Raw genomic sequence first — 27,433 nt, 5'->3', positions numbered from 1 at the left:
GAGAGAGAGAGAGAGAGAGAGAGATTAGGTTGGGGAGGGTGGGTGGCAAGAAGCAGTAGTGGTAAGATGGAGTGATCACAAAAGGTCTTCAAAACCCAGCTGAAGAGTTCACCATTGCATTGCTGGCAAGGGGTAAGCAGCATTGAAAGGTTTAAGCAAGAGATGGATATAACCAGATTTACATTTTTGAAATCCTGGATGCATTGAAGAGAGGAGATTGGAGGATTGGCAAGACTGGAAGCAACCAGTTAAGAGGTTATCAAAGTAACAAGTAAGAGGTAGCCATAGCTTAAACCAGGGTTAGGGCAATAAGGAAAAAAAAGAGATTAACAGAGTACAGTGAACAACAGGAGATAAAAATTTGGCAATTGAATTGATGTTGAGGGTGGGGATGATTCCTGGTTTCTGACATAGGTAGATGACTTGATGGAGGGTAATTTTCTAAGAAAATTGAAAACATTCAAGAGAGGAACATGTTTTGAGGTGGGAAAGATAGCAGTTTAGATGTGCCAATTTTGAGGTGGCTATTGGACATCCAAGTGGGGATGTTGAGTGGGCAGTGTGATATGCAGAAATGAAGCCATGGGTGGGGCACAGTAGAAAAAGTTACTCTTAGCATTAAGGTAGGAATGTTCAGACAGGTTTTAATTTTGAAGAGAAAATTTAGAGAGGGGAAGATGTTGAAGATAAAGGCCAGGGAAGGATGGCAAGAGCCACTTTCCTGAGAAGAAAGATGAAGTGGGTACAAAGCGAGTATACATGCTTGATAATGGCGTGGGGAAAGGGATAAAGGTAGCTTCGCAGAGTTAGATGGAAGGATCGCATCCTCTGTTACTGTCAGTTCTTTGCTGTAGTGATGGGGACAGGTTTCATGATTGAGAGACCACAGCATAATGAAGAGACTGCAGATATTTCTTTTGCTGTTTTAACAGTTTTTCCTCACTTCATGTAATAGTAGACAAAGTCCCAGATATCTTATGCAAAATGTCTTTTCTTTTTTACTAGAATAGGGAATTGCTATAGAAAAGGTACACAGGTTAGCATGTAATAAAGAGGTAGTTCCCTTTGGGCTGTGGTTGGTCAGAACCTTAGAGAAATAAGCCATTATGGGTACTCCAGCTGTCTGGAGAGCTAAAGGTTTATGTCCTTTAATCTCTAGTGACTTTAGAATTGTAGGTAAAGTAAGAATCAGTATGCTCTTGGATATAGCCTGAAGGTGTGCTTGGGATTTAGTATATAGATTTTGTGACTGTGGTATTTTTGTTACTGAATCTTCTAAAATCTGTGTAGGAAATTATTCAAGGCATTTCATTATCTGGCCCTAATTCACCTTTCTAAATTTATCCTCCATTTCTGCTCTTTACAAACATTATTTCCAAATTAGACTTTTAATTGTTTTCATAGCCTAGCCATTACTTACCACTTTTTGCAAAGTATTGTTCACTCTTTGTGGACAATGAATAAAGAACAGAAAGTAAAATTTTTGTAGGGCAGACTCTTGAAATGTGCATGCAAAATAAATTTGAATGTCCAAATAATATTTCTCTTATCTGTTAAATATGAAACAAAAAACTTGAACATTTGGCATGCTGTAAGGGTGAGTAGACTTTCATAAATTGTTGAGTACCTTAATTGCGTGTGGCTTTGAAACAAAGCAGTTTGTGTAGTTTTGAAGACAGGCAGCCCTTGTCTTTAGAACATCCATCGTGCCTTCTCTTACAGCCACATGTCCTAGAGCAAACCAAACGACTGTCTCAGAATCTGTCGCTGGACCACTTTGATGAACATGGTGACCCCTTACAAAGACAGAGGGCACTGAGTGCTGTTAGCATCCTTACCATCACCATGAGGGGTAAGTTCTGCCTCCCAGGACAAGGGAAAGCCTAATTTCAATGATATCTGCCCATTCTCTTTTCCCCTGGCCTTCCAGAAACTTTCTGCCTTAAAGGCTTTTTTGGGAAGCAACCCATTATACCATCCTGCAAAGAGTGACAGATCCTATGCCTCTGGAGCATGTCAGCTAAGTGGCTTACAAGATACTGAACCTTTCCTCAGTGCCTCTGAGTTGGCACTTGGCTAGTAGTAGGAACTGGCTAGACTTGGGCTTCAGGGATATTGGAGGAGAAGCATAGATAGGACCTCATAACCAGGTCAGGCATTCACAGCAGGTCTGTGTGACAGCAACTGCCAGCCCAAGAAGAGAAGACTTATATATGTCTCCAGGAGGTGGCAGCTATTATCAAAGTTACAGTCAGGAATCTCACTGGGTGACAGAGGACCTCTATAGACAGACTAGAACTATCTGATGGGCCAGATCAATAGCAAGTAACAGGGCACCAAATAAGGGTCTGGTGTTCAGGGGCAGGAGAAAGACCCTGCAAAGGTGAAGTCAATGGGTCCCTTAGCACTGGTGAACCTATTGCATCACCTCACTTGCCCTGAGTACGTCCCTGGAATGGTTCCAGGGAAATCACTTGTGCAGCTGCTTTATGGCCTGAACTCAGCCAGCTGATTGAGTGCCTTTTATTGTTTTGGTACTTATAGATGCCTCTGCCTGACTATCTCTCCTTCCCCTAAGTCCTGGCTGCCATTTATGCCCTTTACAGCTATCTCCATGGTCTATCTTGAGTGGACATAGCTTGGGTCTGTATCTATCTCATGAATTCACAGCCAGCTAGTGTTGACTTCTATATCTATATCTCTAATCTTCAGTCCAGCTCAGGGATGCTCAACACAACTGTAAAGATACGATGTACTTGACTATACCATGTGCTAGTTGTATATTGGACATTGTCTCTTCTGCACTGTGATTGATGGAAAAACCTTTCTGGCTACACAAGTCAGTGCCCTTCTCAAGTGATCATGTATTGCAAGAGACCCTGGGAAAGAGGGAGGAAGGAAAGTCTTCAGGCAAAGAGCAGCTAGACTGGTTCATAGCTAACTCCTCAACCACTTTTTCATTCTCCTCCAGAACAAGAAAAGTCACAGGAACCTTGCCTTCCATGTGGGAAAAACCTCGCATCCGAATACCTTGTGTGGGAATGTAGCCCCCAGTGGCTATGCATTAAGAAGGTCCTGAGAACTGTGATGACTGACCCCTTTACTGAGCTGGCCATCACCATCTGCATTATAATCAACACTGTCTTTTTGGCCATGGAGCATGACAATATGGACAACAGTTTTGAAAATATCTTGAATACAGGGAATATGGTAACAGGCTTTTAAAAAATATAAAACTGTTTTTGGTTTATTTTTGTTTTTAATTATTACAGTTACATAATAGTCGTTTATATTTATAGGGTGCATGAAATGTGTTGGCATGGGCATACAATGTGTAATGATCATATCAGGACGAATGGGATGGGATATCTATCACCCACACATTTATCATTTTTTGGTTTTAGGAGCATTCCAAGTCCACCATTGTAGTTATTTTAAAATACATAACAACCCATGGTTGATAGAGACATCCTGTTGTGCTATTAAATATTAGATCTTCTTCATTCTAACTGTATTTTTGCACCCATTAAGCATTTCCACTTTATTCCTTTATCCTTGCTAACCTTCCTAGCCCCTGGTAATCTTCACCTTTGCCTCTGTGACATCAATTGTTTTAATTTTTACCTCCCACATATGAGGAAGAACAGGTGAAATTTGTCCTTCTGTGCTTGGTTTATTTCACTTAACATAATGTTCTTCAGTTCCACCCATATGGTTGAAAATGACAGGATTCTGAAGATTATTCTTATATATATATGTGTGTGTGTGTGTGTGTGTGTATAAAGAATTTATGGCATATTCTTTATCCATTCATCCACTGACAGACACTGAGGTTGATTCCAAATCTGGGCTATTGTAAACAAGTGCTGCAGTAAACATGAGAGTGCAGACATCTTTTTAGTGTATAGATTTTTCCATATATATATGGAAATATATATATACCCCTAGGTATGAGATTGGTGGGTCATATGGTAGTTCTATTTTTAGTTTTTTAGGAAGCACCATATTGTTTTCATAGTGATTGCACTAATTTTTATTCCTTCCAACATCATATAAGGATCCCTTTCTCCACATCCTCTCCAATATTTGTTATTGCTTGTCTTTTGGATAAAAGTCATCTTAACTGGGATGAAATGATAGCTTACTATGATTTTTATTTGCATTTCTTTGATGACTAATGGTATTGAGCACTTTTTCATATATCTTTTGGCCATTTGTGTCTTCTTTTGAGAAATGTCTATTCAAATCTTTTGCCTATTTTTAAACCAGATTATTTGTTTGTTTTCTTTCTTTTTTTCTTTTTTCTTTTTTTTGAGACAGAGCCTCAAGCTGTCCCCCTGAGTAGAGTGCTGTGGCATCATAGTTCACAGCAACCTCCAACTCCTGGGCTCAAGCAAGTCTCCTGCCTCAGCCTCCCAAGTAGCTGGGACTATAGGCACTGCCACAACGCCCGGCTATTTTTTGGTTGCAGCCATCTTTGTTTGGCGGACCCGGGCTGGATTCGAACCTGCCATCTTAGGTGTATGTGGCTGGTGCCTTAGCCACTTGAGCCACAGGTGCCGAGCCTGTTTTTTTTCTTGCTGAGTTGTCTGAGTACCTTAAATGTTCTAGTTATTAATTCTTTGTTAGTTGGAAAATATTTTCTCCCATTCTGTGGGTTGTCTCTTCATTTTCTTGGTGATTTCCTTTGCTATGTGGAAGCTTTTTAGCTTGATGTGATATCATTTGTCCATTTTGCTTTCTTTGCCTATGCTTTTGAGGGATTACTCAAGAAATCTTTGCCCAGAACAATGTCCTGGAGTTTTTCTCTAATGTTTTCCTTTAATAGTTTCATGTCTTAGATTTAAGTTTTTAATCCATTTTTGATTTTTATTTTTAATCTATGTCTCACAGAATGGGATTTAATTCATTTTGATGTGAATTTTTGTATATGGCAAGGGATAGGCATCTAGTTTCATTCTTCTGCATGTGGAAATCCAGTTTTTCCAGTACCATTTATTGGAGAGATTGTCTTTTCCCCCGTATGTGCTTTTGACACATTTGCTGAAAATGAGTTTGCTTTAGATGTGTGGATTTATTTTTGGGTTCTCTATTCTGTTTCATTGGTCTATGTATCTGTTTTTATGCCATTATCATGCTTTTGGTTACTATAGCTCTATAATATAATTTGAAGTCAGGTATTATGATTCCTCCAGTTTTGTTCATTTTGCTCAGGATGGCTTTGCTATTCTGGGTCCTTCATGGCTCTGTATAAATTTTAGGTTTTGTGTGTGTGTGTGTGTGTGTGTGTGTATATGTGAAGAATGTCATTAGTAATTTGCTAGGGATTATATTGAATCTATAGATTACTTTGGGTAATATGGGAATTTTAACAGTATTTGTTCTTCCAGTCCATGAGCATAGAATATATATCCATTTTTGTGTGTCTTCTTAAAATTTTTCCATCAGTTTTTTATAGTTTTCATTGTAGAGATCTTTCATTTCTTTGCCTAAGTTAATTTCTAAGTTATTTTATTTTATTTTGTAGCTATTGTAAAATTAGTTTCTTGGTTTCCTTCCAAGGAGTGGGGAACCTTAGGGCTACTTGTGGTCTTTTGGATCCTTGAACGTAGCCTTTTGACTGACCCCAAATTTTACAAAACAAATCCTTTTAATGAAGGCATTGGTTCTGTGAAGTTTGTATTTGGTCAAGGGGCTGCACTTGGGGATCTGATGTAGCTCCCCAAGGAGCTGTAGGCTGTAAGTTCCCATCCCATGTATGCTGATTTTCTGTCCTACAACTTTTATAAATTTGTTTATAGATTCAAACAGTTTTGGGGTAGAGTCTTTAGGTTTCTTTAAACATAAGATCATACCATCTGCAAACAGGGATAGTTTGACTTCTTCCTTTCCGATTTGGATGCCCTTTATTTCTTTTTTTGTCTTCTGATTGTTCTAACTATAACTTTCAGTACTGTGTTGAGTTGCAATGATGAAAGTGAGCATCCTTGTCTTAGAGGACAGGCTTTCAGTTTTTTTCCCATTCAGTAGGATACTAGCTATGAGTCTGTCATATGTGGCTTTTGTCAGTTGAGGTCTGTTATTTCTATACCCAAATTTTTGGAGAGTTTTTGTCCTGAAGGGATATTGAATTTCATTAAATGGGTTTCAGCATCACTTAAAATGATCTATTGATAGAGAAAGGAGGAAATCACATTCATTGATTTGCTATGTCAAACCACCCTTGCGTAGCCATCCCTCTTGATCATGATGAATAATCTTTTTAATGTGTTGTTGAATTTGTTGAATTTGTTGAATCTTCAACATTTTGTTGAAGATTTTTTTTCATCTGTGTTCATCAGAGAGATAGGCCTATAGTTTTCTTTTTTTGTTACACCTTTGTTTGGTTTTGGCCTCATGGTGATATTGGCCTCATAGAATGAATGTGGGAGTATTTCCCACTCAGTTTTTTTGAATCATTTTTGTAGGATTGCTGTTTGTTCTTCTTGAAACTTTTGGCAGAATTCAGTAGTCAAGGCTCTGGGCTTTTCTTTGATGGGAGACCTTTTATTATTGCTTCTGTTTCATTGCTTGTTTTTTTTTTAAACTTCAAAAAAATTCAAAATATTATGGGGGTACAAATGTTTGGTTGCATAAATCTCTTTGGTACAGTTTGAGTCAAAGTTATTGGCCTGTTTAGCTTTTGGGTTTCTTCATGGCTCAATCTTGGTAGGTTGAATGTGCCTACAAATTTATCCTTTTCTTCTATGTTTTCCAATTTTTGGCATATAGTTGCTCATAGTAGTCTCTAATAATCCTTTGAATTTCAGTGCTATCAGTTGTAGTGTTTTCTTTTAGTGTCTGATTTTATTTATTTGAGTCTTCTCCCTTTTTAAAAAAAATAGTCTGGCTAAAGGTGTGTCAATTTCATTTATCTTTTAAAAAACTAACTTTGTGTTCTGTTGATCTTTTTCATATTTTTTGTTTGAATTTTATTGATATCTACTCTGACCTTTACTATTTCTTCTACTAATTTGGGGTTTAGTTTGCTCTTGTTTTCCTGGTTCTTTAAAAATGCCTCATTAGGTCATTTATTTGAAGTTTTTCTGCTTTTTCAATGTACACACTGACTGCTATAACTTTCTTATTAGTACTGCTTTTGCTGTATCCCACAGATTTTGGTATGTTCTGTTTCTGTTTCTTTCAATACATGTTAAAATTCCCTTCCTAGTTTCTTCATTGACCCACTGGTTATTCAGGAGCATATTGTTTAACTTCTATGAATTTATGCAGTTTACAAAGTTCTTCTTGTTATTGATCTCTAGTTTTATTCCACATAGTCGAACAAAATACTTGATGTGATTTCATTTTTTTTTTAATTTTAAGACTCATTTTGTGGCATGACATATGATCTATCCTGAAGAATGACCTCTGTGCTGAGAAGCATGTGTATCCTACAGCTATTGGATAAAATTTTCTGTAAATATCTATTAGGTTCATTTGGTCTATAATGCAGATTAAGGATGTTTCTTTGCTCATTTTCTGTGTAGATGATTTGTCCAATGCCGAAAGGAGGGAGCTGAGGTCTCTAGCTATTATTTTAATGGGGTCTATATCTCTCTTTAGTTCTGATAATATTCACCTTATATATTTGGGTACTGCACTATTTGGTACATATATGTTGTTTGATTTCTGGTTATTTTGCGGCCTTCTCTTCCTTTCTTCCTTTTTTTCTTTATGTAAAAATGATTTTCTCTGGTAGTGTGCTTTAATTTCTTGCTTTTTATTTTTTATGTATCTATTATAGGTTTTTTTTGTTTGAGGTTACCAAGAGGCTTGCAAAACAATCTTATAGGCAGTTATTTTAAGCTGATGACAATTTAACTTTGATTATAATAAAAAGAGAACTAAGCAAACAAAGAGAAAGCTTAAAAAATCCTACTTCACTCCATCTCCTCCTCCCATTTTTGACTCTGTTATTTCTACTTATATCTTTTTATACTATCTACCTCTTAAAAAGTTATAGTTATTATTTTTAATAGATTAGTCTTTTCAGTCTTCCCACTCAAGATATGACTGGTTTACACACCACAATGACAGTCGAGTATGCTGTATTTTTCTGTGTGTTTACTATTACTGGTAATTTTATACCTTCAGCTGATTTCTTATTTTTCATTAGTGTTCTTTTCTTTTGGATTGAAAAACTCTCTCTAACTTTTCTGGTAGTACAAGTCTGGTGTTAATGAAATCCCTCAATTTTTGATTGTTTGGAAGAATCTTTATTTCTTTTTCATGTTTGAAGGATATTTTTGCAGGGTATAATATTCCTGGATTAAATTTTCTTTTGGGACTTTGAATATGTCATGCCATTCTCTCCTGTCCTGTAAGGTTTCCACTGAGAAGTCTGATGCAAGATGTATATGTTATTTACATCTTTCTTATATGTTATTTGTTTCTTTTCTCTTGCTGCTCTTAGGATCCTTTCTTTATCTGTGATCTTTGGAAGTTTGATTATTAAATGCCTTGATGTAGTCTTATTTGAGGTAAATTTGCTATGACCTGCTTGTGCTTGAATATTGATCTATTTTTCTAGCACTGGAAAGTTGTCTGTTATTTTTTTAAAATTTATTTCAGCGTAATATGAGGGTACAAATAACCAAGTCTCAATATTTGAATTTCTTAGGTAGAGTCCCTCTTGTAGTTATGTCCTGTACCCAAAAGGTGTGCTATACACCCCTATATTGTGCCCATAATGCGGGGAGCACCACAACCTCCCCTTCCCTCTCCCTCTTTGACTTGAATTGAAATGAGTCTTTCTCCTATGTAGGTGTGAATTAGATCACCTACTGGCTTCATATTAGTACTGAGGTCTGTTATTTCTTTGAATAAACTTTCTACCCCAATTTCTCTCTATATTTCCTCTTTAAGCCTTGAAACTATTAGGTTTGCCTTTTTGAGGGTTTTTCTATATCTTTAGGCATGCTTTATTCTTTTTTATTTTTATGACTCTATATTTTTGTATAGTATATCTACAAGCCTCACTCATTCTCTCTTCCGCTTGATCAATTCTGCTATTGATATGCTCTGATGCATTTTTCAGTGTTTCAAATAAATTTTTTAACTCCAGGATTGTGTTTACATTTTTAAATTATTTCAGTCTCAGATAGGATTGTGAATTTCTTTCATGTATTGTCTTGAAGTTCATTGAGCTTCCTCAGAACAGCTATTTTAAATTCTCTATCTGAAAGGTCACATATCTCCATCACTCTGGGATTAGTCACTGGTGCCATATTTTGGAAGGCATCTATGCTAGCCACTATACCACCAACATCCACTTGTTGCCATATTTTGTTCATTTGGTGAGGACATATTTTCTTGGATGTTCTAGATGCTTATGCATTTTTGTCAATGTCTGGGCAATGAAGAGTCAGAGAAGACTAATTCTTTTTGTTGTGCTTGTTGAGAAGGGTTTCCAGGTATTCAAAGAAAAGTGAGTATTGTGGTCTAAGTCTTTGGACACTGCAGCCATATCAGCACTAAGGGACATGCTAAGCCCTATAACACCTTGCTTCTTGCAAACTCCTGGTGGTAATTCCTTGATTGGCTTGGTAAGATATTAGGAAATTTCCTAGATTACCAAGCAAAGTCTTTCACTCTCTTCTCTCACTTTCTCACAAACTGAAGGAGTCTCACTATACATGTCATACAACCTGGAGTTGGGGGGAAGGGTGACAAATGTCCTCCCATGGCCATCATAGCTGAGACTAAAGCCAGCACAATACTGGGTCTCACAGGGCCTGCATAACTACTACCTGGCTACTGTTAATGTTTTTCCAACCCCAAGGGCTCTTTAGTCAGCAGGTGATGAATCTTGCCAGGACTGAGTCATATTTTAAACTTTAAATTATAACTCTTTCAAACTCTAAACATTCTATGAGTGGCCTAAATTGACCTAGGTCTTTAGTGGAGTAGAAGGAAAAGATGATTGTTATGATTTTATTTTTACCCAGTTCATTTCAATAATTTTCCATGGGCCCTGTTGTTGGCCCTCTATTATGTTAAGTTGTCTTTTTAGTGATCTAGTGGTAGGCCAGAAGCAAGCAGACATCCTAAAAGATCAGCTATCTTGGATAATCAAGACAATGCTAACCATATTTAGAAATGCATGATAGTGACTACTATGGTCTCCAAGGATATTGATGACATAATTTGTTATAAAATAATGTGGCTATCATTACTAGTTGTCATTTCTGGAAAGGTGAGTCAGTGCCTGGGTTCTATAGGAGGTTTACTTCCCTGGGAGGGGTCGTGGTGAGCAGACAGGGTAGGGTAGCAGACTGGCACTTGCTTCAATATGTTTCACACTGATGGATCTAGTCTCAGTTAAATTAGGAAAGATAAGATAAGTGAGTGGATTTTTCAGAGGCTATTTACTTAATTCATGGTTCCTATAGAAGGCATTTTTCTCAAGAGAAAATTGGCCTCCCAAATATCAGAAATAGTAAATAATTACTGATTGAATGCCCTACCCTAATAAATGGGTTAATGAGCTAAGAATCTTACCTGAATGTTTAGCCTTTTCTTATTAACGTTTTGTTTTATTTTTTAATTTAAAAGTAAATGCAAGCTTTTTTAAAGTTTTAAAAATAAGAAAAATCATAAATAAGGCAAATACAAAGGAGAAATTCATTTTCCATGATTTTATAGCAAAGGTGATCATTTTTATCATTGCAGAGTATTACCAGGCAATATGTATGTGTGTGTATGTGCATGTATTTTTGTTTGTTTATTGTTTCTCTTTTATTATGTTTTTTAAAATATTTTTGTTTGTGTTTTCTTTCTGTATTTTTAAAATTAATTTCTTTTTATATTAATGAGAATATATGGTACATATTGAATCAGAAGTTAGTTCATAAAGCTTCTACTATGCATCAAGTTTAGTATAGTGTGGAATTTTGGAATTACAGACAGGTACCTGTCATCCTTCCCATGATAAGCAGAGATACAATAGTATACAACCAGGGTAGTTCTCCTTATAGGCTGTCTGCATTTAAGTTCCTTTCTCCATACTGTCTTTGGGAAGAAATACCTTGTAGGTGTGAATGGGTCAGAGTAGATACCATGCTTTGTGGTAAACGTGACATGCAGCCAGTTCCTCCTACCAGGTCAGGGTCTTTTGGGCTCCAGGCCAGTGTATTCAGTTATCCTCTGCTGAAATATTCCAGAAATGAGCTGCAACATTGTTTCAGTTGGAGGCAGAATGCTGTGTCGAAAGGGACATGGTTCCTGCATTAGTGGAGTCAGCAGATTTCACCTTTTAGTACACTTGGTGGAATGTGGTATTGGATTAGTTTCAGAGAATACCCAGAGAACCCAGAGGGATCTCCTTGGACAGAACTTCTCAGTTGCAAAGGTGGTCGGTCTGTCCATCACTTTAGGGGCTGGTCTAACAATAGGAAATGACAAAAGCCCCCATCTAGGCTTTCATACTGACTAGGCATCTTGATGTTGAGGTAAGGCTGTGTTTTCCATTTGGAAGCTGACTGATTAAATGACATTTGTCTTTACTCTTTCCAGAAGCAGGAGGAGCCAAAGGGACATTGTTGTTTTCCAAGTACACAGACAGCAGCTGCACCCTAGCTTCTAAAAATTGATAGGAAGCATGTAATACTATCCACACAGCTTGTGTATCCATTTCATGTGCCCTCTTTCTCTAGATATGCAATATAAAAAAAAATAGCAGCCACCTCATCTATTGCTTCCATGGTGGTAGTGGCTGGGGGAGGCCTTGGAACCTTAAATTCCAAGGAACACATCCAAACCTCTCACCTCTGAATGGATGAGAATTATGCCTCTTTATGGAATTCTGTTGGACTGTACTTGGAAATGGACTCTTCAGTCTAAAGGATTGCTCAAATCAGGGGAATACGTTGAGCTCCCAAGAACCAATAAATAGAAATTGGATTGCTTTGGTAAAACCAATTGTCCCAGGGCATCTAGGGATTCTGGAGAGTTAGATAACCAAAATGTAAAGGGGATAAAAGGAAGAGTAGTGAGTCAAAGGGGGAAGAAATTAGTCCACAGTTATCTAGGACAGGCACCACTGTATGCTTTTTGGTACTGGTGATGACATTGAGCAGGGGCAGACAGTAGTGTTTAAAGGCAGAGTATGGAGATAAACTTGAATTTTCTGTGTTGCTCTGATTTCTTTTTATTTGTCTATCTTGGATTTATCTTTGCCTACTCTTTTACTTATAGATTTTATTTCAGAATATTAGGGGGTGCATGTGTTTTGTTTACATACATAATTTTTTTCATAAATTGAGTAGAGGTTTCAAGGATATCCCCAACCCAGACAGCGTGCATTATACCCAGTAGGTGTTGATTTACTTACCCATTCCTCCTCTCTCTTCCAGCTTGATTTTCATTGAGATTTACTCCTGTAAGTGCACTTAAATATTGATCAATCAGATCTAACCTGGTATTGAATACATGTATTTGATTCTCCCTTCCTATTCTTTTATTTTTAATTTGTGTCATTTTATTTTAGGCATGTTTCTTATAAATCACTGAATAATTTATAAAAACAAATAAACTATTACATTTAATAAAAAGGTTTAATCATTTAGAGATTTTCCCACCAGAACTATAGTGGATAGTCTTAAAACTGACAATATTTTTAAAGGTTTTAACCCTTTTAAGATTACTTTATTTTCATATTCTTACTTTAAAATTTTCTGTTTGTATATGTGTTTCTGTGTATATGTTTGATAGAGAATGTGCTATTAGCTATGAAGAAATGATTTGCTTTATTTTCTACAAATATATGAGAGAGATTAATTTTTAATTTATATACTACTTATTCAACATTTTTGAATGTAAATGTTGAATAAGTCTGTATTTATTTAATGTAAGCCTGTATTTATTTAATTTATCTAAAACAAAGGCAAAACCTTTTTTGCCCATGGAAAACACAACATTAAGCCCTTTCTGTAATTCTTGCCCCTCCTTTCTATTCTTTGATATTTTCTTCCAGAATTATGAACACTGTATTCTGAGTGAGTTTTTAGAATTATGTACTAATTCACTAATCCTCCTTACAACCATAAGCAATCTAGGGCTCATCTCATTTACTGAATTGCTCAAAGACATTTTTCTGTCTCTGTCAGTGTTTTTTAATTCTCTAATATGAGCCCCTTTTTGTGTATTATGATCAAAGTGCTGATGTGGAGTGGTTAGGTAAACTCCTGATTCCTGGATGATGGAGGATATTTATCCTTATTTTCAGCATTGTTGTTTACCCACTCTTCCCCCCCCCCCCAATTTTGGAGTTTTAGCTTGTATTTTAAGTGAATTCAGAAGAATTACCCTGACATCTTCTATCACCCTGACACCTACCAAGAAGCCAATTTGCTGTCTTTTCAACAGAATGGGAAATAATACTCATTTTACAACCCAAGGTCTTTGAGCTTGGGAATACTGGGGTTGGGCACCATGGAGGGGTTGGAAAGAGGAGCAAAGGCTCGGTGAGGTTCATGCTGCAGCAGAAAATGTCACTGTTGCATGGACTTTGGGGTATAGAGTATCAACCATGAGAATACTTTTCATTTCTTTGTAACCTCTGTAATTCCCTTGGATCATTTTACAAAATGGGTCTCCAGGAGAGGTAGCTTCCTTTTCTCATTCTTCTTTGTCCCACTGTAGGTTTTCACTGGCATTTTCATAGCAGAAATGTGCCTAAAAATTATTGCACTCGATCCCTACCATTACTTTCGCAGAGGCTGGAACATTTTTGACAGCATTGTTGCTGTTCTGAGTTTTGCAGATGTGATGACCAATAAATCTTCAAAACCAAGATGGCAATTCTTGCGTTCCTTCAGAGTGGTAAGGCACCTTCTTATTTTACTGCATAACTTAGCTGTACAAATTTGAAAATAATCTTGAGAGAGGTCACTTGTTATCCTGGACTAAACTTTAATTCATCTTACTTAATCCCAGAGCCAAAACTGGCTTTCCTCTTCTTCCCATCCAGGTCTTTAGTAGTTTCAGGAGTTCCAAGGGTACTTTCTCTTGGCTAAACCTTTGAGCCCCCTCCCATATACACCCCCACAGATGACCCTTTAGGCAACCAGATGCCAAATTGTGTCTCCCGGTATCAAGACTCTCTGTCTTGCTTTGTGCACAATCCCTACAATACTCTCCAACCCCATGGAGCTCTGAGGCAGGTATCTTCACACTGAATCCTCCTGGGGAGGTGAAGACTATTAAGCCCATGAGAAGAAGGGTGCTGCTAGCAAGTGCTGCTTGACAACAAGGTCCCTTTTCACTGCTGCCAGGGGCACATTCTTGTTCTGTAGTTTTACTGTCTATTTGGAGGCATCTGGCAACTTTTGCAGAGTATCTAATATAGGTCAACATGAGGGAACATACAAAGGTGAAGAAATCATCATCTTCAGGGAGTTTGCAGTGAAAGCCTGTATAAGACTGAACCAGAAGTGACCATAATGCCCAGTAAAGTGCGACAGAACCCAGAAGAGGTACAGATAGAAAACTACAGAGAAACCACATCTAAAGGGGGAATTGGGAAACCTCTAAAGTGGGCTTTTGTCTTTTTTAAAAGATATTTATTTTGGGGGAGGCATGGATAGGATTTCTAAGCCTATAGAGAAGACACTCACTTGATTTAGTGACACTGCTCAAAGTCAGGTATTATTAGGCCTCTCTAGAAATGCTTTATTGGCCCTCAGGTGAGCAAAATTGTATTTGCTTTACCATTGTTTAGACTTACCACAGCCATGTTCTGTGTTCCACTGCAAGGAACTCTGTGGCATTGTCTGTATATAAGAATACAACCATGATTTCTTCCTAAGGTTTCCTTAGTTCCTTTCTGAGTAGACAAGGACAGTTTTTCTCTTTAGGCCTAAGTCTTATTGGCCTACAACATTTCTATCCCCAAATTGTTAATTCTTAACAGGATTATGCTTTGTGGTGAAATCATCATTTTACATGGAAAGCTACTATAAGAAACAACCTTAAAGCTAATTGCTGTGTTTTCTCTAAGGCTGTTATTTTTATGGTCTATGGGGTTCCATGAATGAAATTTCTCTTACTTGTCTTAAATAGCTGTTCACCCTTCTTCTCCTAGGTAGAAAATGTCACATTACTCTCATCATTGTTAAAAGGCTTAGATTCAAACTTTCAGCCAAAATTATATAATGCAGAAATTAGCAAACTTCTTCCATAATGGTCCAGATAGTAAATATTTTCAGCTCTATAGGTCTATGATCTCTATTGTAACTATTAGGCTTTACTATTCAGCACAGAAGTGATTTGAAAATCAACAATATTGGCTATGTTCTATTAAAACTTTATCATTGGACACTGAAATTTGAATTTAATGTGATTTTCACATGTCACGAAATATCCTTCTTTTGGTTATTTTCAACTGCTTAACATATAAAAAACATTCTTATATTCATCAGGACATACAAAAAAAGTCAATGACCTGGATTTGGTACTCAAGCCAGGGTTTGCTAGCCTTTAGCACATTATATAGAATGAAACATTCATTTTGTATGCTCAATGAATTTTGTATGTATGCTCAATCACTATGCTAATCTGAAAGTCTTCATCGTTAAAAAAATAAGAATAAAATATTTCCACTTTTAAATCAAAAAGTAGATAGAGGTGAGTATGAGATTGGGACAGGGAATTGGGGATTATGTTCAGGATGGATCTGGCCTTGAAAAGAGTTTGAAAAGTGTTGTTTGGGAATATACCATTTGCTTTATAGATGAGAGGATGGAGTTTTTCCTTAACTGACTTTTCTTTAATTTTGTTTGCTGTTTATTTTTACAGCTGAGGATTTTCAAGTTAGCCAAATCCTGGCCAACTTTAAACACACTAATTAAGATAATCGCCCACTCTGTTGGAGCCCTTGGAAACCTGACTGTGGTCCTAGCTATTGTGATCTTTATTTTCTCAGTAGTTGGCATGCAGCTTTTTGGCTCTACATTCAAGTCTGCAAAGACAGAAGAACCCTGTGACACTACTAACCCATGCCCACGGCGTTGGCACATGGGGGATTTCTACCACTCTTTTCTGGTGGTATTCCGCATCCTCTGTGGGGAATGGATTGAAAACATGTGGGAATGTATGCAAGCAAATGGAATACCATTGTGCATTATTGTCTTTGTGTCAATTATGGTGATAGGAAAACTTGTGGTAAGTTTATTAGATTTCCCCCCTACCAAAAAAAAAAAAAACACACACATGCCTTAGCTTGTTTTGCAACACTTCACTGGTAAACATTATTATTCTAAATATAATGCTAAACAAAAATCTTAAATATCCATTTGACTTTAGTTTGAGGAAAGTGTGATGACCATGAAACAAAATCTCCATGGCACATTTGACTGTGTTTCATATATGCACTTTTTCAAAGCAAGAATTATTCCCATGTTTCTACAGTGTACATCTCTTTTCATGTAAAGACAAGAACTAGCTTTGAGGGTCCCTTGAGCTCAGGAGTTTGAGACCAGCCTGAGCAAGACCTATCTCTACTAAAAATAGGAAAAAAAATGAGCCAGTGCTATGGTTTGTGCCTGTAGTCCTAGCTGCTTGGGAGGCTGAGGCAGGAGGATCACTTGAACCCAGGAGTCTAAGGTAGCCATGAGCTAGGCTGATGCCATTGCACTCTAGCTTGGGCAACAAGTGAGACTCTGTCTCCAGAGAGAGAGAGAGAGAGAGAGAGAGATCCCAAAACAAAACCAACATTGAGCAAACTTTAATAGAAAGAGGAAACAAACATGTCTTGATGTCATAATTGGTCCCATGTTCTATCTCCAAACTTCTTGTTATGCTATTGTGTAAGCCGGGTTGAGTCTGTTACTTGAAGCCAGAAACACAGATATTTATGGAGAGGCTCATTAAATGAACACCAGTGAAGATATGATGAGACAGAAGACACACAGGATGCTTGAGCACCAGATCTTCAGGATCAAGTTGGAGCTATCATGAAAATATAATTAACTATCTACATATTATGGCTTCACCCTAAGTACCTAGTAAATGGTATATGTAGACAGTAAATGATACAAAAGTTTAGAAAAGCAGGACATCACCACAGGGCATGAGAGGACAGCATTGAGGAAGGATTTGTGGAAGATGTGATATGTAATAAGACCACTTAAGAGGCAAGGAGGACTTAGACAAACAGAGGAGAATTTGAGTGAAGATCCAGAGATGGGACTTCTCATGGAACTATGACTAGATCCATTCACACTCACAAGGCACCTCTCACCAGATAGATGGCTGTCTATCTTTGAGCTTATAAGAACCACAAATAAAAGAATTTGAGGAGATTAGGATAATGAATTGTAAGGTAAGTGTAACAAAAAACACCAAAGAAAAAAGTTGTTCAAATAATCTGAATTTAAAGCAGTATGTGTTTCAAAAGAAGAGTTGCAGATTTGGTCCAAACTCCTCTGGCTCAGCCCCAATACCTCATGAAGATTAAGGCAACAGAAGCTAAAGAAACTGTACTAAGTGTGAACTATACAAACAGGAGAGGACTGTACAACAGTCTTGGATATCAGATCCTTATACCTGTGGGCAATTCCAGTAAAAATCCAAGCTGTGATCCAGCTGAGTCCCAAGGAATGCACACTCTTAATTTTGTCCCTGATTATCCTGCTTTGTTTTATCCTGGCCAGGACCTACACATGCATGTTGTTTATACATAAATTGGATTTGGCTATTTACACCCTCTAAATTTTTCTTTTGTTCTATCTTATTATCTCTATCCCTTTCTCAATCTTCTCTTATTTATTTTAAAGACAAACTTTCTTGGGAGACAGTAGAAGATAGAACTCTCATTTGATTATGTTTTCTGAAAATCCACAGTATCCTTTGCTAAATTTTTCATTTTCTTTGTTACCCAATCCATTCCCAGGTACTCAACCTCTTCATTGCCTTACTGCTCAATTCCTTTAGCAACGAGGAGAGAGATGGTAACTTAGAAGGAGAAGCCAAGAAAACTAAAGTCCACTTAGCCCTGCTTCGGTTCCATAAGGCTTTTTGTTTTGTGATACACACTTTTGCACATTTCTATCGAAGATGGTGCAGGAGGCAAAACTCACCAAAGCAAAAAGAGATGAGAAGAGGTCCTGCTACAGAGAGCAAAGATGTCATTCCTCTGGTCACAGAGATGAAAAAGATCTCAGAGACCCAGGAATTTGGTATACTAACCTCTGCACCAAGGACCTTGGGCACTGGGCATGATCGGACTTGGCTGGCCCCACTTGCAGAGGAAGAAGTTGACATTGAATCTCCTGATGGAGAAAATGCACAGCCCATCACACAGCCTAAAGCTGAAAGACAGGTATGAAGGTTTGTACATAGACTTAGAGATTATACATAGTACAAAGCTAGAGTTACCAAAGGACACTGGTTGCCTGCCCTGTTATGAGCACTGTGCAGCCACTGGTACAAGATGTGGTGGCTGTTCTTTGATACCCACATGTACATCCCAGGGCAGGTCCTAATTTTGGTCCTGTGCATGTGGCATGGATGAGAAGTGTAAGAAGAGTTCAAAAGGGAGCAAGATAGGCTGAGGTGACAGGAAAAGAAAGTACTTTTGGTTTAACCCTGAAAGAAGTACAGAGCTTGGGTCAGTTGAAAAGTCAGGAAAGGGGATATAGAAGTTGAAGTGAATAGCCTGGTAAAAGAGACAGTGGTAGGAACAAACTTAGTCTCTGCAGAGACCAGTCTCATGAGAGAGGAGTGGTGGAAGTTGAGGGCTGTCAGGGAGTATGAATGCAATGGATGTTATCTTCATCTATTCAAGCTTCCCTAGCAAATTACCATAGACTGGGTAGCTTCTAAATAACAGAAATTTATTTTTCACAGTTGTGGAGGCTGGGAAGTTCAAGGTTAAGGGCCCTGAAGATTTGATGTCTAGTGAGGGCTTGCTTCCTGGTTCACCGATGGTGTCTTCTTACTGTGTCTTCACATCGAGGGCAAACAAGTTCCCTTGGGTCTCTTTACAAGGACACTAATCTCATTCATGAAGGCTCTGCCTTTATGATCTGATAATCTTTTAAGGGCCCCACCTCTTAATATTGTCACCTTGGAGATTAGGATTTCAACATATGAATTTAGGGGGCAGGGCACAAACATTCAAACTATAATAGATGCATGACATAAATAACAGATCTTCATTTTGTTTCCTGGAAACAGCACATACTTGGCTTTTATTTTTTTATACATTCAGCCAGCTTATGTCTTTTGAGTGGGGATTTCAATACATTCACATTTATTAGAGAGTATTTCTGTTTTCCTACTGCGTAAAAGTTTATTGTTCTGTTTTATCTCTTGAGCCAGTTTGGTGACTGGGCTCCAACCTTCAGCTCTTGGTGGTTTTTACACTGGTGAGAGTCTATTGTGCTGATCCATGTATAATGCAGGTCTGAGTACTTCCTGCAAGGCGAGTCTGGACTTGGCAAATTCCTTCAGCGTTTGCTCATCTGGAAAAGACTTATTTTCTCCATCAATGTGAAAGTTAGTTTTGCAGGATACAATATTCCATGTTGGTTGTTGTTTTATTTAAGAGGATTAAAGATGGAGGCCCATTCCCTTCTGGCTTGTAAGGTTTCTACTGTGAAGTCTCCTGTTACCATGATGGGCTTTCCCTTATAGGTCAGTTGTTGCTTATATCTAGCTGCTTGTGGAATTTTTCTTTAATTTTGATTGGCCAGGTTGAATACTATGTCTTAGAGATGTCCTATAAATCTTGAAGGGAGGGGGGTGGTTCGATAGAGGGCGAGTTAATGGTGGGACCTCACCTATGAAGCATATTGTAAGGGTACAAGTCAAATCTATCAAGTTTTGAACACAAATGTCTTAACACTGTGATTAAATAAATGAGGTGAAAACTATGTTAATTAGTAGGATGTAAGCATTCCAGTTTGTGCAAATAATCAACACATTGAATCCCACAAAGGCATAAGTGTATTCATGATCTATGTATATATGACTTAATAAAAAAAAAATAAATCCCCAAATCTCTACAGAGTTTGATGATCATCTTATATCTGGATGTCTGGATCTCTGGTGATACTGGGGGGAAATTTCCCACAATAATTCCCTCAAATGGATTTTTCCATGCTTTTAGCACTTCTCCCTCAGGGATACCTATGATTTCTTTATTTGTTCACTTCACATAGCCCCATATCTCTCTAAGTGATTGCTCCATCATGGTTGTTCTCTTCTCTGCCTTATTATATGATTGGGTTAGCTTGAGAGCCTCATCTTCAAGTGCTGAAATTTTTCTTTTCCTTGGTTTATTTTGTTGCTGAAACTTTCTGCTGCATTTTGAAAATCTCTGAATGACTCTTTCAATTAAGTTCTATTTTATGCCTTCTAATTTTGTGAAGCCATTTAGTGACTTTTTCTTGAATTTCCTGAAATTTTTTTGGCTTTTTTTTTTTTTTTTTTTTGAGACAGAATCTCACTATGCCTGCCAAAACACCTGGCTATTTTTCTGTTATTGTTGTTGTTTAGTAGCCCCTGGCCGGCTTCAAACCCACCAGCCCCAGTATATATGGCTGGCACCCTAACCACTGAGCTATGGGTGCAGAGCTGTTTTTTTGCTTTTTGTTTTCAACTTTCTCTCTAATTCCATTTATCTTATTTGCCATTCATATTCTGAATTCAATTTTCTGTCATTTTAGCAATTTCCTTGTAGTTGGAGTTTATTGTAGCTCCATTGTGATCTCTTGGAAGTGTTGATCTGTTTTGATTTTTTGGGTTCCTTCTCATCTGAAGCCTCTTTTTTCAATTTTGGGTTAATAGGTTTGTAGGCCTCTTGTTCTTTGCTGGGAACTCTCCTAATAGTTGTAAGATGTTCAAGCTTAGAGCTAGATGAGACTCTCTTCACTGAGGTTGGTGTTGTGGGGATTGCTCTGTCAAGGGTCTCCTCACTGCACAGCTTTTTTTTTTTCCTTTAGCACTTTGAATATATCATGCCATTGTGTTTTTTTGTTTGTTTGTTTTAAACTTTATTCACATTAATATGAGGGTAAAATTTTTAGGTTGCATTGTTCTCACTTCCAGGGTAAAGTTCTGTTTGTAGAAGAGCCCCTCCCCTAGGGGGCATGTTATACATCCTCACAATGTGCACATTAAGTGAGATCCCACTCATGCCTTCCCTCCTTCTGTGATACATCCCCCCCCCCCACTTCCCTCTATTACCGAACTGGACTATGATACTGAGTCATTGTTCTTATGAACATGTAATTGTTTATATATTGATTTCATATTAGTATGGAGTACATTGGATATTTATTTTTCCATTACTGAGATATTTTACTAAGGAGAATGTATTTCAACTCCATTCAGGTAAATGTGAAAGATGTAAGGTCTCCATCATGTTTAATGGCTGAATAATATTCCATGGTATACATATACCACAGTTTGTTGATCCATTCATGAGTTGATGGGCACTTAGGTTGCTTCTACTACTTGGCAATTACGAATTGAGCCACAATAAATATTCTAGTGCAAGTGTCTTTGTGGTAAAATGATTTTGTTCTTCTGGGTAGATACCTAGTAAGGTGATTGCAGGGTCAAATGAAAGGTCTACTTTTAGATCTTTGAGGGTTCTCCATACTTCTTTCCAAAAAGGCTGTTTTAGTTTGCAATCCCACCATCAGTGTAGAAGTGTTCCCTTGTCTCCACATCCATGCCAATATCTGTTGTTTTGGGACTTTGTGATGTGAGCTAATCTTGCTGGGGTTAGTTGATATCTTAGAGTGGTTTTGATTTGCATTTTTCTGATGATTAAAGATGATGAGCATTTTTTCATGTGTTTTTTTGCCATTCAATTGCCATCCTTGGAGAAGTTTCTGTTCAAATCTCTTGCCCATTTACAGAGAGGGTTGTTTGCACTTTTCTTATTGTTTAATGTGAGTTCTCTATATAGATTCTAGTTATCAGGCCTTTGCTAGATTCATAACATGTAAAACTCTTCTCCCATTCTATCTGTTTGCTCTGTGGTACTCTTAGTTGTGCAAAAGCTTTTTAGCTTGATAAAGTCCTAGTTATTTATTTTTTGGGAGGGGGGTCTTCCTCATAGTTTTTTCCCAGGCCAAGATCTTCAAGTGTTTTCCCCACACTTTCTTCTAAAGTTTTTATTGTTTTGTGTCTTAAATTTAAATCTTTTATCCAACAAAAACCAATTTTTGTGAATGGTGAGAAGTGCTGGTCCAGGTCCAGGCTTCTGCATGTGGATAGTTCTCCCAGCACAATTTGTTAAATAAGGATTCTTTCCTCCCCAGTGCATGTTTTTGTTGGGCTTATCAAAGATTAAATGATGATATGTACTTAAGTTTATCACTAGATTCTCTATACTATTTCATAAATCTATGTCTCTATTTTTGTGGCAGCACCATGCTGTTTTGATCACTATAGCCTTGTAATATAATCTGAAGTCTGGCAGCATAATGCCTCCAGACTTTTTTTTTTCATCCAATATACTCAATCCTACTATGAAACTAATATATAGCTTTCATATAAAAGCTGTAACTCAAGTATAGCCCAAGAATATGGGGAAAAGGGAAAGGGAGAGGATGGAAGGGGGAGGATGAGTGGAGGGAGAGTAATTGGTGGGACCACACCTATGGTGCATCTTACAAGGGTACATGTGAAACTTATTTTTATTTCTAAAAACTGTATTTGCTATTCAGAGTCTTTTCTGGTTGCATATGAATTGAAGTACTATTTTTTCAAGATCTTTAAAGTCTTATATTGGTGATTGAATGAGGATTACATTAAATCTACAGATTGCTTTGGGTAGTATGGACATTTTAATAATGTTGATTCTTCCAATCCATGAGCATGGTATGTTCTTCCATTTGTTGACACCTTCTACTATTTCCTTTCTCAAAGTTTCATCATTCTCTTTGTAGAGATCTTTCATGTTCTTTGTTAGATATATTTGCAGGTATTTCATCTTCTTTGGTGCTATTGTAAAAGGAATAGAGTCTTTGATTTTCTTCTCAGCTTGACAATTATTGGCGTATATGAAGCCTACTGATTTGTGAGTATTGATTTTGTAACCTGAGATGCTGCTATATTCCTTGATCACTTCTAAGAGCTTTGTAGTTGAATCCCCGGGGTTTTTCAGGTATAAGATTATGTTATCTGTGAAGAGGGAGAGTTTGACCTTCTCTGTCCCCATTTGAATTCCTTTGATCTCTTTCTCTTAAGTGATTGTGATGGCTAGGACTTCCAACACTATGGTAAATAGCAGTGGAGACAGTGGGCATCCTTCTCTGGTTCCAGGTTTGAGTGGGAATGCTTTTAGTTTTACTCCATGGTATGGGCTGGGGGTTTGCTGTAGATAACCTCTATCAGCTTAAGGAGTGTACCTGCTAAGCCTATTGTCTTGAGTGTTTTTATCATGAAAGGATGCTGAATATTGTCAAAAGCCTTTTATGCATCAATTAAAAGAATCATATGGTCTTCATTTTTGATTCTATTTATGTAATGTATTATATTTATAGATTTGTGTATGTTGAACCAACCTTGTGTCTCTGGGACAAAACCCAGTTGATCATGGTGTATAACCTTTTTTATGTGTTGTTGTATTCTGTTTGCTAATATCTTGTTGAATATTTTTGCATCAATATTCATTAATGATATTTTTCTATAGTTTTCTTTTTCTGTTGGATCCTTTCCTGGTTTGTGGATCAGGGTGATATTTGCTTTATAGAATGTGTTGGGGGAGGATTCTTTCCTTCTCTATATTTTGGAAAAGTTTATGCATTATAGGAACCAGTTCCTCTTTGAAAGTTTGATAGAATTCTGGTGTGAAACCATCTGGTCCAGTGATTTTCTTTTTGGGGGAGATTTTGTATAACTGATGCTATTTCAGTATTTGACATTGGTCTATTCAAGATTTTGAAACCTTTCTGGCTGAGTTTTAGAAGACATTGTGCTTTGAGATATTGATCCATCTCCTCTACATTTTCATATTTCTGGGAATAGGATTTTTTATAGCAATTGTTGAGAATCTTTTGTATTTCCATGGCTGTTGTCATTTCCCCTCTATAATTTCCTTTTTTTTTTTTTTTTTTTGTAGAGACAAAGTCTCACTTTATCACCCTTGGTAGAGTGCTGTGGCATCACACAGTTCACAGCAACCTCCAACTCCTGGGTTTAGCCGATTCTTTTGCATAAGCCACCTGAGTAGCTGGGACTGCAGGCACCTGCCACAAGGCCCAGCTATTTTTTTGCTACAGTTTGAATGGGGCCAGGTTCGAACCAGCCACCCTTGGTATATGGGGCTTGTGCCCTACCCAATGAGCCACAGGCACTGCCCCAATCTTGTTTTTGTTAGAGATCTTGTTTTTCTGTTTCTGGTTAGTCTAGCCAAGGGTTTATCAATATTATTAATCTTTTCAAAGAACCAACTTTTTGTTTTGCTGATCTTCTGAATAATTATTTTGTTTTCAATTTCATTTAGTTCTGCTCTAATTTTGGTTATTTCTTTTCTTCTGCTGGGTTTGGGATTAGATTGTTCTTCATTTTCCAGTCACTTGAGATAGCCCATTAGGTTGTTGACTTGCTCTCTTTCTGTTTTCTTGGTGAAGGCATCTAATGCTATAAATTTCCCTCCAAAGACTGCCTTTGAAGTATCCCATAGATTTTGATAATTTATGTGTTTATTATCATTTCTTTCCAGAAATCTAATGATCTCATCTATGAGCATAAGGTTGTTTAGTTTCCATGATTTTATTTGAATATGAAGATTTCTGTTGCTATTGAGTTCAACTTATTCCATGATGGTCTGAGAAGATACAGGGCATAATTCCTGTTCATTTGAATTTGTTAAGGGTAGCCATGTGTCCTAAGATATGATCAATTTTGAAAGATGATCCATGGGGTGGTGAGAAGAATATGTATTCAGTTTTGTTAGGATAAAGTGTTCTATAAATATCTGTAAGGCCATTTGTTCTAGGGTCTTGTTTAAGCCCTTTATTTCTTTGTTTAGTTTCTGCTTGGAGGATCTGTCCAATACAGCTTAATGGGATGTTAAAATCGCTAACTATTATAGTGTGGGAAGAGATCATATTGTTCAGATCAGTTAGGATTTGTTTTATATATTCAGGAGCATTCAGATAGAGTACATGTTAACTATTGAAATTTCTTCTTTCCTTTGACCAGTACATAGTGTCAATCTTTGTTTTTCATCATTTTTGTTGATTTGAATTCCATTCTATCTGCATATAAGATTTGAACCCCAGCTTTTTTCTGCTTTCTGTTTGCCTGGAATAACATTGCCCATCCCTTCCCCCTGAGTCTTGTTTGATCTTTTAAAGTAAGGTCAGTTTCTTGTAGGCAACAGATATCTGGCCTGAGTTTTTTTATCCAGTGGGCCAGCCTATGCCTCTTTAAAGGAGAGTTAAAACCATTCCCATTAATTGAGAGAATTGATAGATATGGCAGAGTTTTGGTCATCTTATTTTTTAGAAGTCCAGATCTTTATTTTATGCCTCTCCTTGTTGTGGAAGCTAGGCTTTGTTGTTTAATTTCTGGGTGGGTTTACTTTGGTGGTGTACTCTCCTATTGATTGTTATGAAGAATAGGTCTGAGTATTTCCTGTAGAGCTGGTCAAATCATGGAAAATTTCCTCAATATGTGGATGTCAGTGAAGTATTTGACTTCAACCCAGTTTAGCAGGATATAGGATCCTGGGCTGGAAATTGTTTTGTTTAAGAAGGTTAAAGGTAGGCAGAGCAAGCTGGTGGCCAAGTAACAGCTTCTTTGCAACTGGGAGCAGTGAGATTGGGAGAAGACTCCAGGCATCTCTGGCTTGCGAGCTTATCCCTTTGGGGATGCAGAAAAATAGCAAGAGGCTTCTGGACCCCCAAGAGGAGAACAAAAGCAGTGGAAAAGTGACAAGTGGTTGCAAATGGGTTTCTGCAGCTGTAACTATAATGGTAGTGAGATTGCAGACAGGGAAAGCCTTCCCTGTGGGTTGTTTTATTTGTTTGGACTTGGGAACTCAGTTGAATTACCTTGGGAGAACTTGGGTGAGAGTATGGATGACTTCAAGCATTGTCCAGGGCACAGGATTGAGCCGCTTGGCTGGAACGGAGCTAACATTGTTCATCTATAGGCCATGTGTGCAGCCATTGTGGGAGAACTGCCCCTGCAGCCTCTGCCCTCAGGATCACAGAGCAAGGCTCAGGCTGGGAGACCTTGGGTGAGTGATCTAGTGACTGTGAGCAGTGCCAAAAGCCAGGACTGAGACACTGAGGAAGAGTGGAACTTTCAGTGTAGGCAGTGGGAGGGATGCCTTGTGGCCTTGGCCCTCAGGGGCATAGAGTAAGGCCAGTTTTGGTGTACTGGATAAGTGGGCAGCCACTTCAGGAGAGATCCTGGTGACAAGTGCTTTCCTGGGAAAGCTTCTGCTTAGCGATTAAAAGATGACTTAAAGTGTTTTTTAAGTGTGTTGAAGAGAGATTCAGGCTCTCAACCCTATAGGGTTTGAGGGCAAAATAGTCAGCAAGGCCAATCTCTGTCTCCTACAGCTGTATCAGCATTGTGATTAGCATCTCATACCCCAGAAGATCACCGGTTGCCCAGACAATATTCAGCAAGATATATACATTGCTTTGTTTTTGGATTTTTTTTCATTATTATTATTATTTCAACTCCCCCACCCCCGATTTTTCTTTCTCTTTTCTTTCTTTCTTCATTTATCCAGTGTAAATATAATTTTCCATTGTTGTCTTCTTTAATAATAAGAACTTCATTTTTGCTAGTTTTTCTGCCCTTGTTATTTGATTCCCCCCCCCCCCAATTTTATCCTGTAAGGTTTTCTGTTTGTTTTTTTTGGTTGGATTTATACTATTTTTGTTTTTCCTCTCTATTTGGTGGAGGTGGGGGTACCATGTTGTCTCAGGCTGGCAAAGAGCTGCTGACCTCAAGGAAACCACCCAACCCAGCAGCCCCAGAAGTTGGCGGTCTTAAGGTGTGTGTTTAAGTACCCCACTGTACACTTTGTTACTCCTATCTCCCTCTTTCTGTGCCTCTTTTTTTGTCAATATTCCCTTTTATTCACCCCCTCTAATTCTCTTTTTTCTTTTTTAAGTCTTTTTTCCCTTCTTCCTCTTCAACTTTCTCATGCTTTTGGTCCTATACCAAAGGGACTCATTGAAACCTTAGGCCAGAGGCATGGTAACTTAAAAAGCAAGAGGGAGTGAAAGGACAATTAGGTTAAGGAAACAAATAAAAGAAAACACTCATGGGGCAGTGCCTGTAGCTCAAAAGGGGTAGGGCACTGGCCCCATATGCCAGAGGTGGTGGGTTCAAACCCAGCCCCAGCCAAGAACTGCAAAAAAAAAAAAAATTTAAAAGAATAGCTGCTAATTTTGTCATGACAAAG

General features: G+C 37.7%; 1 protein-coding gene across 1 annotated transcript in view; it reads left to right on the top strand.

Moving 5' to 3' along the window:
* The window catches only part of SCN11A (sodium voltage-gated channel alpha subunit 11), a 104,101-nt gene that overhangs the window by 32,240 nt on the left and 44,428 nt on the right, over positions 1 to 27,433 (top strand). Inside the window, exons 11-15 of the mRNA XM_003794470.1 lie at positions 1,723 to 1,852; positions 2,972 to 3,210; positions 13,684 to 13,863; positions 15,838 to 16,203; positions 17,933 to 18,361. Coding sequence (XP_003794518.1) covers positions 1,723 to 1,852; positions 2,972 to 3,210; positions 13,684 to 13,863; positions 15,838 to 16,203; positions 17,933 to 18,361 — 1,344 coding nt within the window. The remainder of the gene's footprint in view (positions 1 to 1,722; positions 1,853 to 2,971; positions 3,211 to 13,683; positions 13,864 to 15,837; positions 16,204 to 17,932; positions 18,362 to 27,433) is intronic.

This window comes from Otolemur garnettii, unplaced genomic scaffold, assembly GCF_000181295.1.
Source record: "Otolemur garnettii isolate 467f Iridium unplaced genomic scaffold, OtoGar3 scaffold00082, whole genome shotgun sequence".
Lineage (NCBI taxonomy): Eukaryota > Metazoa > Chordata > Mammalia > Primates > Galagidae > Otolemur > Otolemur garnettii.
The sequence above is the reverse complement of the archived record's forward strand: the minus strand, read 5'-3'. Positions and strand labels throughout refer to the sequence as shown.